This window comes from Leopardus geoffroyi, chromosome B3, assembly GCF_018350155.1.
Source record: "Leopardus geoffroyi isolate Oge1 chromosome B3, O.geoffroyi_Oge1_pat1.0, whole genome shotgun sequence".
Classification (NCBI taxonomy): Eukaryota; Metazoa; Chordata; class Mammalia; order Carnivora; family Felidae; genus Leopardus; species Leopardus geoffroyi.
In genome coordinates this window covers 146,699,581-146,710,894 of record NC_059337.1, presented here as the reverse complement: position 1 = coordinate 146,710,894, position 11,314 = coordinate 146,699,581, and the positions used below count along the sequence as shown (strand labels likewise).

The 11,314-nt window shown below is 68.0% G+C and overlaps 1 protein-coding gene across 3 annotated transcripts; it reads left to right on the top strand.

Moving 5' to 3' along the window:
- Window positions 1–3,687: 3,687 nt before the first annotated feature.
- Window positions 3,688–10,970, top strand: NUDT14 (nudix hydrolase 14). Of its 3 annotated transcripts, none has more exons than XM_045452194.1 (6): window positions 3,688–3,859; window positions 6,553–6,561; window positions 6,823–6,866; window positions 7,381–7,445; window positions 7,670–7,907; window positions 10,657–10,970. In XM_045452194.1, exons 1-6 carry the CDS (start codon window positions 3,779–3,781, stop codon window positions 10,895–10,897), a joined length of 678 nt encoding a protein of 225 aa, XP_045308150.1. In that variant the 5' UTR covers window positions 3,688–3,778; the 3' UTR covers window positions 10,898–10,970. The 3 variants fall into 3 exon arrangements, with proteins under 3 accessions (XP_045308150.1, XP_045308149.1, XP_045308151.1); XM_045452193.1 differs by having other exon boundaries at window positions 6,505–6,561; XM_045452195.1 differs by lacking the exon at window positions 6,553–6,561 and having other exon boundaries at window positions 3,689–3,859.
- The last annotated feature ends 344 nt before the right edge of the window (window positions 10,971–11,314 follow it).

Genomic DNA, 11,314 nt, shown 5'->3' with positions numbered 1-11,314 from the left:
CCCCTACAGCTCCACACCGTCACCCTCGGGGCCCCACCCACACCTCGTCCTCACGCCTGAGAGCCGGTGGGCTTCCGTGCCTGTGCCCCTGAACTTGCCCCTCCCTGACTGTCCTCTGGCTCAGCCCCTCCACACATTAGCTGTGAACCTGCTTTACGCGCCCAGGCCCGGCTGCACTGCTCCTGCCGGCCCACTCCTCTGGCCCTCGCTCCTGGTGCTGCCCCCCACCCCGAGTCTCTCCCACCAGGAGCCCCCGACCAGCATCCCCACCTCTCTGGACCATGGCTTACCCATCACCCTCACTACGAAAAGGCTGAACCTTGGAGGAGGCCAGTGTCTGCCTGTCTATCTGCCCAGGCTGCTGGCTACTGCCTGAGAGCACCCTGCAGCCTGGTGCCACCGGAAAGCCCTGCTGGCCAGGCCATCAGGGCTCACAGTCCCCTTCCCCGTGGGACCACTGTGCAGCCGGTGAGCCCGCCCCTGCTCCTGCAGAGAGTAGGAGGCAGCAGCCAGCGGCAGCCTCCGGGGGCCCCGCCAGCGCCCGCCCGGCACCGAGGAGCAGGGCCTTCGGGAGCCCCGGCGGCATCCCACCGCCCCAGGGCCTCCTGACACAGGACTGCCCTGCTCCCCGTGTCCACACCCTGGTCCCCAGCACTGGGGCAACGGAACCGTATGTGGCACGGAATGCTTAAGTCCTTCACTGAGATGGGGAGATAAGCCTGGAGTATCGGGGTGGGCCAGGTAATCACAACGTCCTTATAAGGGGGGGGGGGGGGAGGAGGAGGAGACGTAATGATGGGAGCAGAGTCAGGGAGAGGGTCAAGGGGCATGGGCACCTCTAGAAGCAGAAAAGGCCAGCCCAGGTGCTCTCCTGGAGCCTCCAGAAGGAAAGTGGCCCCGGTGACGGCTGAGCCCAGTGAGGCCTGTGTTGGACCCCTGCCCTCAGAGCTGCAGGATAAAAAATCTGTGCTGCCTTAAGCCACCAGTTTGGCCTCCATGGCGCTGGGGCACGGACACGGGGGCTCCGTACCAGCTCAGCCTCCGGATGGGGCTGAGCAGGGCCTCCGGAGGCGGCTTTGGGATGGGACCCAGTTGCTGAGGGCCGAGGGCTTCTTCTGTCCTGACCCTTCCTCTTCCTCCAGGTCTCTGGGAGCGGCGCCTCCTTGGCTAGACTGCCCCCCAGCCTGCCCCCGCCCCCTGCAGAGGGGGGTACTCGGCCCAGTGCCTGTTACCAGGGACCCCCGGTTCCGGGCCGCCTGGATGAGGTAGGCACTTCAGAACGATGGCTGGATTCACACCTTCCCAGAGAGACTCACCGCCACCCGTGGCCTCCTGACCCCAGGTCCACATTTAGGGTGCACATCCACGTCCAGGACTAAGGGGAAGGGCCCCAGGGCACGTGGGGGATGGGGCTGGGGGAGACGCCTTGAGCGGTTTTACAGTTTTTCCCCTTTTAAAGAAACTGAAATCCACATGACGTTAACCCTCTCACCCTGTATGCACCCCAGTGGTCTTCCCCACCCACTGCCTGGCTCTAGAACTCGGGCTCCGCCCCTAGAGGGAACCTCATCCCCAGGAGCAGCCCCCGCACCCCAGCCCCTGGCGATCCCTAAACTGCTGTCTGTCTCTGGATTTGCCTGTTTTGCCTCACGTCCATGGGATCATATACGACGTGGCCTCTTGCGTCTGGCTTCCCTCACTCGGCATGACACCGAGTTCACCCGTGTATCTGACTTTCCCTCCTTTTTATGACCCAACAGACACTCTCCCTTAGGGGGAGAGCACAGCGCTCACCTGCTGGCGCGCCGAGGGAGGTGCGCGTTGCCTCCGGCTGCCAGTAGGGCGGCGGAGAGAGGGCGTCCCGAGCCGTCCAGCCGGGAGTGTACTCAGCAGGGCGGACGGCAACTCTACACGGCTGCTGCTAGTTCCCGGAGGAGCAGCACCTCGCTGCTACTGAAGGGACGTAAGTTCCGCAGTCTAGGCTACGAGCCGCTGATGTGATGCAAACAGTGCTTTCCGCCTCGATGCGAAGGAGACATGCTCTGTGAGACGCTGCGTCTTCCCAGATGCTCTGCCCAGGCCGGGGCTCTTGCCAGCTCAGCTCTGTGATTTGTCCTGTGCTCCGGGAAGGGAGCGTCCCTGGGCCCGGAGTATGTGCAGGAGAAGTGCACCTGGCTGCTGGGTGGGGTGGGGCCAGCTTCCGGGAGGGGCCCTGGTGTTCGTCTCTCTGCCCGCCCGCCCCCCCCCCCCCCACCGCCAGGACACTAGGCGGTGGCGAAGGCTGGGAGGGACAAACCCCTAAAGGGTTATTGGGGGCCCGGTGCTCCAGAGCCCTGTGAGGTCCCTTCCCTGGAACCCGGGCAGCCCAGGACTCTCTCTGTGACACAGGACGCAGTGCAAATGGTGCTGCACGGCCTCGTGACCACGTGCTGGGGGAGCTGCTGTCGCGGGAGAACCCCACTGCTCCGAGACTGCCACGCCACACACGGAAAGGTCACACACCGGGAGAAGGCCAGCCAGCCCATGGGAGGGGCCAGACACACGGCAAAGAGGCCATCCTGGTCACGTAAGCCCACGGAGCCCTGCCGCTCCTGACCACAACCGCAGAGAAACCCGAGGGGAGAGCTCGGGAGAGGGGAGAGCTGCCCACCTGGGTGGGGGCCATCCATGGACTGAGCTAGCAACAAATGGGTGCTTGCTTTCAGCCACGAAATGCTGGGGTGCCTTGTGGCACTTACGCAGCAATGGATAAAGAGACATGGGAGTCAGCTTCGGGGCCACCTGGCCAGACCTGTCCGGGCTATTAGCCCTGGGGCCGTAGTTCAGAGAGCAGGACTCAGCTCCCCTACCCCACGGACCTTAGTGGTCCCGGGGAGGCAGTGGGTGAATTTGGAAGGGGTCCGCAGATCCACGCCCAAGGCAGGAGTCCAGCTGTTGGGGCCTTTCCACAGCTAGAGGGGTGTCAGCACGGTGGGACTTCCCAGGAAGGTGGGGGTAGCAGCAGGCTCCAGAGGTGAGGCCCGGACAGCTCCAGAGACAGGGAGTGTCAGCTCCTCCCGAGTCCGGCAGGTGGGCAGTGCCTCCCAGGCCAGCCCCCTGTCCCCCCGGGGGAGGGCTCGGCTCTGTGACGGCCCTGGTCCCGCCCCCTTCCCGGGCTCTTTGGCCTCGCCCTCCTTCCAGAGCTTCTGTCTTCCCGGCCAACAGGCAAGGCACCCTGGAGGTGACTACACTGTCCCCCACCGTCGCCCGCGCAGTGACCCCGCGCGCAGCCGCCGACCGACCGACCCCTTCCTTCCTCCTCTCGCAGGCGCCACCAGGCAGCCCCGACCCCTGACCGTTCTCTTCAGGGCCCAGCCTCTCCCCGGCTGGGGCCTGACCCCCACCTAATCTCCGGGCCTTGGTCAACCCATGTGGGCTGGGACAGCCGCTCGGCTCATCCCGCCGCAGCTGGACCGCGAAGTCCCGGGTCCGACGGGTCCCCTCCAGCCCCGCCCGCCAGCCCTGCGCCGCAGCCGGGGTCCACCGGGCTGGCCCTCCCCGCTCGGCTCCCGCCGCGCGCGGAAGTGGGAGCGCCTCACCTGCGCGGGGGGGGGGGGGGGGGGGCCCGACCTCCTGGCAGGTGCCGCCCGCGGTCCGCCCCGTCCCGCCTCCGCTCGGCGCCCGTCCGCCCCGCCCCGCGCGCACTGGGCATGCTCAAAGCCGGGTCACGCGCCGCGCGCCCGAGGCCCGTGCGCACTCTGCCCGTGGCCGCCCGGACCCGGCTGCCCGGCGCGCTGCCATGGAGCGCATCGAGGGCGCGGCCGTGGGCCGCTGCGCAGCCTCGCCCTACCTGCGGCCTCTCACGCTGCACTACCGCCAGGTGAGCCCGCCCGCGCGTGCGCCTTCCGCGGCCCCGCTCACCGTGGGCAACCCCCTCCACCCCGGCCCCGCCGGAGCCCCGCCCCCGCCGGGTCCCGCCCCCACCGTAGGTCCCGCCCCCACCGGAGCCCCGCCCCTCGCGCCTGGCCGAGCTCCCCGGCTCTGCGTGCGGCTCCGCTTCGAGCCGGGTTCCCAGCCGGGGTGAGCGCCCGGGTCGGGACGCCGCTGGGGGACCACTCATCCCTCCAAGGAGGCTCGGCAGGGCCCCAGCGCTCTGCACGTGGGCTTGCTTCCCAGGGCACCTCAGAGTCCCCACCTGCTCAGCCGGCAGGCGGGCTGCCCCTCGGGCATCCTTCCCCCACCCCGCCCTCCCACCTGTCACAGGAAGAGCAGGACCAGCCGACTTCCTGGGCGCCGCGCACACAGCAGGTTCGGGAGAAGTATTTGTGGGGCGAATGAGAAGCAGCTCTGTGGTTCGGGTCCACCGGCGCCCGCCTGCCTCCCAGTCGGGACAGCTGGGCCGGGTGTTCCGTGCTCCTCTCCCCGGCTGCCTCTGGGCTTGCGGCCTCCGCTCAGCAGCCCCCAGCCTGAGGGAGGCCCCCGCGGCCCTCGCTTGCCCTGCCCATGTAGTCCTTTGGCTCCGTCCTTGGGATGGGCCCAAGTTGGCAGTGCTGGCCTGGGACAGACGCAGGGGGTCAGGTGACAGACAGGGGCCTGGAGGTGGCCGCCCTTCTCCCTGGCACTGACTTTGGCTGGGGATGCCTGACTGTGGCTGCGCAGCCCCCCCAGGGGCTGAGGCTCCGGGAGGCAGTGGGTAGGCGCAGGGTGGGCCAGGTGCATAACTGCTCTAGGGCCTATGGCTGCAGTTCCCTCCCAGTTTTGTTTTTTTTGTTTTAAGTGCAGAGCCCAACGTGGGGCTGGAACCCACACCCCTGAGATCCTGACCTGAGCTGAGGTCAAGAGTCAGATGCCTAACCGACTGAGCTACCCAGGAACTCTTTTAAGATTTTATCCTTAAGTAATCTCTACAGCCAGCATGGGGCTCGAACTCACAACCCCAAGATCAAGGGTCGCACACTCCGCAGACTGAGCCAGCCAGGCGCCCCTCTCCCAGTGCCTGTGAAGTGTGGTAGCCTGTCCGTGTGTTCCCACTAATGGGTGCTGGTGACCAGAGCAGAGGAGGCCGTGATGGGCACAGTCCTGGGCACCAACACAGCACGCCTCCAGGGGACATCGGGCTGGGCTGTGAGCGCCACTGAGGGACATCTGCAGCCCTTTGTCATTAGCTACCCCTGGTCAGGGGAGACGTGCTGGCCAGACAGGCCAGAGGCAGGTGATGTCTGTGGCTCTGAAGTCCTGTCTCTCCCTCCCAGGGCCCCTGGAAGATTAACCAGGCCTAGGACCCAACCGGCTGGTCCGGGGGTCCCGCGGAGGGGCTGGCTGGGCCTCACCGGCTCTCCCGGACTGCCCCTGGCACCCTGCCTTGGCTGGACCTGAGGGTCTGACAGACATTTTGATCTTGAGCTGAGAGAGTGCCTAAGACTCACACACGATGGCCCGTATCCTGAGGGAGGCCGGAGGCACAGCAGGCCTCCTCTGGAGCCCGTCCTGGGTGGGTGGCTGGCCCCAGGGTGGCCAGATGGCAGGCAGGCCCAGGCTTGCCTCCTGGGGGTGGTGCCTCTCAACGGCCTCCCAGGCAGCCCGACCTGTGCACCACAGGGTGTCTACCCTCCCGCCGCCTTGGAAACAAAGGCCCCACCACTCCTCTGGGACTCCTCTGCCTCCAGCCGAGCTGAAACCAATTTTCCCCCGCTCCTCTTGCCCCAGCGTGGGGGCCTCTGCCTGGAACGCCCTTCGCTCACTTCAGGGGGGCCTGGTGCCCTGTCACCTCTTCCGGGAAGTCCTCCCTCTCCTGCAGTCCCAGCGGCACATTCTGTATCTCTCGTGTCTTCAGGGCCTGGATAGAGCCCCAAAAGTGGGGCCTGCAGCTCTCCAGGGCCTTAGGGCTGGCCCAGTGACCGAGGGTGGCTAGGCTAAGCCCGCTGGTGACAGGCCGCCTCGGGGCGGGGTCCCAGGGCCCTAGGGCCAGCCCCGTTGGCAGAGGCCCCTTGGGGAGCAGGCAAGGCCAAGTGGAATGCTGTTGTTGGCTCTGGCCCCTGGGATGGGAGCCCACCTTGTCTAGCGGTGTCCAGCTGGCAGGAGTCTGGGCCCCTCGCACCCCCTGACCGTCCCCCAGCAGGCCCTGCACCACCTCCTTCGGTCACTGATGGCTGCCTGGAGCCCCGGGAGCCCTTTGGGGGTGTGCTGCCCAGGCCTGGGGGGCAGGACGGTGGAGGCCAGTGACAAAACAGCAGGACCACAGGATGTGCGAGAGACGGCCTGAGACAGACACCGGGCTGGGGGAGGGGCTGTCACCCGGCTGGTCACCGTCATTGTCATTACATCACTCCATCCTGCAGGGCCGCCTCCCCCGGCCTGCCTCGGGTGGTGCCGCTGCCCTCTCAGGAGGCCGGCCAGCCCCTCCTGCCTTCCTGTCACCCTGTCCCCTGGCCCGAGGGAGCTTCAGCAGTGAACACCTGATCTCTGTGCCCTGGGGACTCTCCCTGTCCTGACCGAAGGACACCTTTGCGTGTCTCTCCCCCACAGCCCCCACAGCCCACCCTCCACTTGCTGACAGGATACGTCTCTTTGCAGCTACTTGAGGTCAGCCTGTGCCTTTCCACCATTTGCTCTGGTTTTCTGCCTTGCCCCACCCCCCCACCGGAGCACCAGACTGTCGCTGACCTCCCCGGCCGGCCCGCTCCTGCTCCTCCCCCACCTGCTGAGGCTCCCCCAGTGGGCCTCGAGTGGGTCTCCGGGCGGGGGCTGGTGCACGGGTCGTCTGGCCTTCTCAGCCGCCCTGAGCGCTTGGAGCCTCGCTGGCAGCCCCGCGGCCCACCCTCACCCCTGTGCCATTTCTTTCAGAATGGCACTCAGAAGTCGTGGGACTTCATGAAGACACATGACAGGTGAGAGCCCAGCCTTGGCCTGGTTGCCCGGGAAGCCCCCGACTGCTGCCCGCTGGGACGCTGGGCCCCTGGGGGCCTGGAGCCCCACCCCTGCCTCTGGCTCCCGGAAGAGCCTGGAAAAACCTGGAAGAGCCCATCTGGGGGCCCTCGCCCGCCCCGGAGCATCAGCGCTGTGGGCTGGATGGCAGTGTGGCTCGAGGAGCGTGGCTGGTGGGCGGCTGGCCAGCGGGGGCCACGTGTCCTGTCAGTCACCCGGCCTCGGCTGCTGCCACCCCTAGCTAACCCTAACCCCACCCTCTTGCCCCCATTCGGCCAGTTGGAACGCAGCGGGCCTGGCCAGCCCTGGCCCTGCCTGGGCCTCAGTCTCCCCATCCCGGTAAGGGACCAGTTTTCCCAGGCTGCTGGGGAGAGGAGGTGGGCCCGGCATGCTGGGAACGGGGCATGGGGGCCAGGGGCCCCAGGGAGACGAGGTGAGGGGGCTGCTTCCGTGCTGAGCTCTGTCCACCCCCCGCAGTGTGGCCATTCTCATGTTCAACTCTTCCCAGCAGAGCCTGGTGTTGGTGAAGCAGTTCCGGCCAGGTGAGGCCGGCCAGAGCGGGCCGCGGGGGGAGGGGAGGGCTGCAGGGGGCACGTTCAGGCCCCTGGGGGCCATCGGGTCCGAACGCAGACATGGGGCGGGGGGGGGGGGGGGGAGGGGGCTCCAGGGGAAACTAACGCCCCGTGAGGGGGTCTGGCCTGGAGCGGGGCACGTGGAGGCCTCGACAGCACGGCTGTGACCGTGGTCAACGCCCCCCGGCCCCCAGCTGTGTACGTGGGCGAGGTGGAGCGCCTCTTCCCCGGGTCCCTGGCGGCCGTGGCCCAGGACGGACCCCGGGCGCTGCAGGTGGAGCTGCCTGGCTCGGCGGGGGTGACCTACGAGCTGTGCGCTGGCCTCGTGGACCAGCCCGGGCTCTCGCTGGAGGACGTGGCCTGTGCGGAGGCTTGGGAGGAGTGCGGCTACCGGCTGGCTCCCTCCGACCTGCGCCGGGTCGCCACCTACAAGTGAGTGGGGTTGGGCCCGCGGGCCTGCCAGGCCGGGGGGGGGGGGGGGGGGCGGGGGGGGCATCTTGTGGTCAGCACCGCCCCCGGGGGGTGCGACGCGCTGGGGGGGGCAGCGAGCGCCCCGTCCTCACGGGTGTGCGGCCCCTCTTTGTTTTCCAACATGGAGTTGGGGGGAGGTGGGGCAGCACGCACCTCAGATCGTGATCCAGGCCGGAACCCGGGGCTCTGGGGGGCAGTTCTGGAGCACGCGGCGCCCCCACCCTGCGGCCCTAGCAGCTGCTGCGACAGATACCTCTACTTCCTGTGGGATTAAGCACCGGGCGCTGGGGGTGGGGGTGAGTCACAGATCTGCTGGCAGACGGCGCCTCAGGAATGAGGCTGGGGTGGGGGGGGGGGGGCCGGGGTCCGGCCTTGCTGGGGAGCGGAAGCCGTGTGGCCCGGAGCCCGGGTGTCCCCACCGTGTTCCCCACGAGGCCCGCAGCTGGGGCCGTCCTCCCAGGATGGGATGTTGGGGCGAGGCCTATCCCGCCCCTGCCCCAGGAGTACTGTCAGGGTCCCCGACCCTGGTGAAGTCTGGGAGCAGGAGGACGGTCCTGGCAGTGACACCCCATCCCCGGCGCTGAGCACTGGCCGCTGGCAGCCGTCCCCAGAGGGGGGAGCTCTGCTCCTCAGCCCAGTGCAGGAACCACTCGGTGTGGGGCCCAGGCCCCTCTGCCTCAGCAGCCCAGGGCTTTGTCGCGGTGTCTCCCTGGCCTAGGGGCTGGGGGCTGGAGCTGACCTCCGGCACACGAGGGAGCCCCTGCGTCGAACATAAGCGGCTGAGTGTCTTGGTCTGAGGGGCAGGCCTCGGTGACCTGCGGGCGTCCTCCTCGGCGCTGGGGTCCCAGAGGATCTGAGGGGCCTGATCTGGAGCTGGCGTTGAGCCGGGAGGAGGCACTCTGGAAGGCGGGGGACCGCAGATGAGGTGAGCCTGGGCGGAGTCGTGGCGGAGAGGCCGGCCCAAGCGCGGCCCAGGCTGCAACGTTTCCACAAGCGGGGCTATGGCTTGATCGTGAGGGTGCTGGGGAGCCCAGGAGGGCTCTAGGCAGCAAGCAGCATGGTAAAGACTTGCATTTTGGAGGCACGGGGTGGCTGTGGCGGGGGGGCAGGACTGAGGGGCTGGAGGAGAGGTCAGGGCAGCTGTCCCTGCGGACCCGGGGGCCGGACAGACAGCAGAGAGATCTCGTGCCTTTTCTTCGTGTGGAGGTGAACCAGGCCACTCGCCTGCCAGGCACAGGTGACAAGGCCCGAAGGCACATTCCTCTTGCTCTGGGTCAAAGGCTGTGCCCGTCTCCTTCACAAGCTGGCGGAACCTGGGACCGGAAACCCCACACGCTGGCGCTTCCATCAAAGGCGCGGCCTGTGGCCACAGTTGTAAACAGGCCATCGGGAGAGGACTGTGGCAGATAAGAGTCTGGGGCGGGGGAAGCAGCTAGGTGAGGCCGGTGGGGATGGGGTTGGCCCTCCTGGGGGGTGGGGCACGGAAGCTCTGTCAGCCGTCTCTGCCCTCCGCGCCCGGGCAGGTCTGCAAGAGCAGCGTCCGCCCTGCGGGTGTCTGGCTGGCCTGGCGCCCCGGCCCCCCCGCCCCCCGCACGCTCACGCGGGACCTTCCCCTGCGGTTCTGGGACGCTGGCGGGCCCCGCCACGGCCCTGCCCTCACAGACGGCAGTTCCCGTGGCTGCCCGTTCTCGCCAGTCTGGGCCACCGCACTTCCCCTGGGTGTCTGCCCCCCTCCTGGCGGCCAGCGGCCCGCTCTGGCCACCTGTCCACACCCCTCCACGCCCCAGCTGCCTCAGCATGGCTGTCCCCAGCCTGGGACTGGCGTCCTGCAGATGCTGGGGTCGGGGGCTCTCACAGGGCAGAGCCACACGGGTCGCCAGGAGGGCCCTTGCTTCCAGCCCGCCTGGAGCCTCGGGTGGGAAGGGAGGCCCCGGCTGAGGGGCTCACGTGAGCAGAGGGCAGCGGCCTGCCCGGCGTCTGCACTGCCGAACGTGGCAGAGACCTCGCGGCTTCCGTCCGCCCACAGTTAGGACCTCGAAGTCGCCGTGGGTCAGCCGTCTGCTTCTTGGGAACGGGGCCCAGCGCTCAGGGTTTTGCTGTCCTGCAGTCAGGGTCGGCTGGGCTCGGCTGGGGCTCGTCTGGGGCTCGGGACCCCCTTCCCAGCGCACACGGTCGTGGCAGAATTCAGCTCCTCGTGGCTGTGTGACCGAGGGCCCCGTTTCCTGGCTGGCTGGTGGCCGGGGACCACAGTCAGCGACTTAAGGCCACCTGCGGGCCTGGACCACGTGACCCCCTCACAGGGCAGCTTGCTTTGTCTGCAAGGCCTGCGGGACGGGCTTGTCTCTCTGACTTCCTCCGTCTCCCCTCCCTAAACCTGCACTGAAGAGCTCACCTAGTTAGGTTAGGCCCACCAACGTAATCTCCGCGGACGAGTCGAAGTCATCTGATTAAGGCCCTTAGTTACACCTGCAGAATCCTTCCTTCTCTGCCACGTGACATAAGAATCACAGAAGCCACACCCGGCATACGGCCAGGTTTCTGCTACACCCGAAGGTCGCAGGAATCTGGGGGTGGGGGCTCCGGGGGGGTGCACCCCGGAGCCCTGCCTACCAGACTGGCCTGCCTGGCCTGGGCGGGGGCGGAGGGAGCAGGACAGGCGTGTCCGTGAGGCCCGTGTGGGCGGTTCAGTAGGTGCTGTTTCAACCCGCAGGTCTGGCGTGGGACTGACCGGCTCCAGCCAGACCATGTTCTACGCAGAGGTGACCGATTCCCAGCGGAGCGGCCCGGGCGGGGGCCTGGCAGAGGAGGGCGAGCTCATCCAAGTGGTTCATCTGCCGCTGGGTGGGGCCCAGGCCTTCGCGGATGACCCGGATGTCCCCAAGACCCTGGGCGTCATCTTTGGCATCTCGTGGTTCCTCAGCCGTGTGGCCCCTGGGCTGGGTCCCCGGTGAGACTCCGGGGGGTCGAGACCAAGGTCGGCCACGCTCACCTCCTGCAGATCAAATAAAGGCTCGTAGAACTCCAGCCTGTGTCCTCTGGCTCCGAGCGGTGGCCCCAGGTGGGCTGGGGCAGGTGGAGGGACCGCGGGTCTGTCCCCAACGGGCCCTGGGGGAGGGTGGGCTTTCCACCAAGAGGCCTCTGGCAGCAGGCAGGGCAGGGACTGCTGAGGGCAGCTGGTGGCCGGCAGACGGCTAAGGTCAGGCCTTAGGTGGGGGCTCGGCCAGGCCAGGCGCTCAGGGAGGACAGAGTGGTGGGCCATGGGGTGGCCGTGGAGCGGTGGCAGAGCCAGCCCTGGGGAGGAGGTGGGGACAGAGCCGCAAGCTGTTCATTCTCGAGGACGCGTGCTCCCAGCACCCTACCCTCTCCTG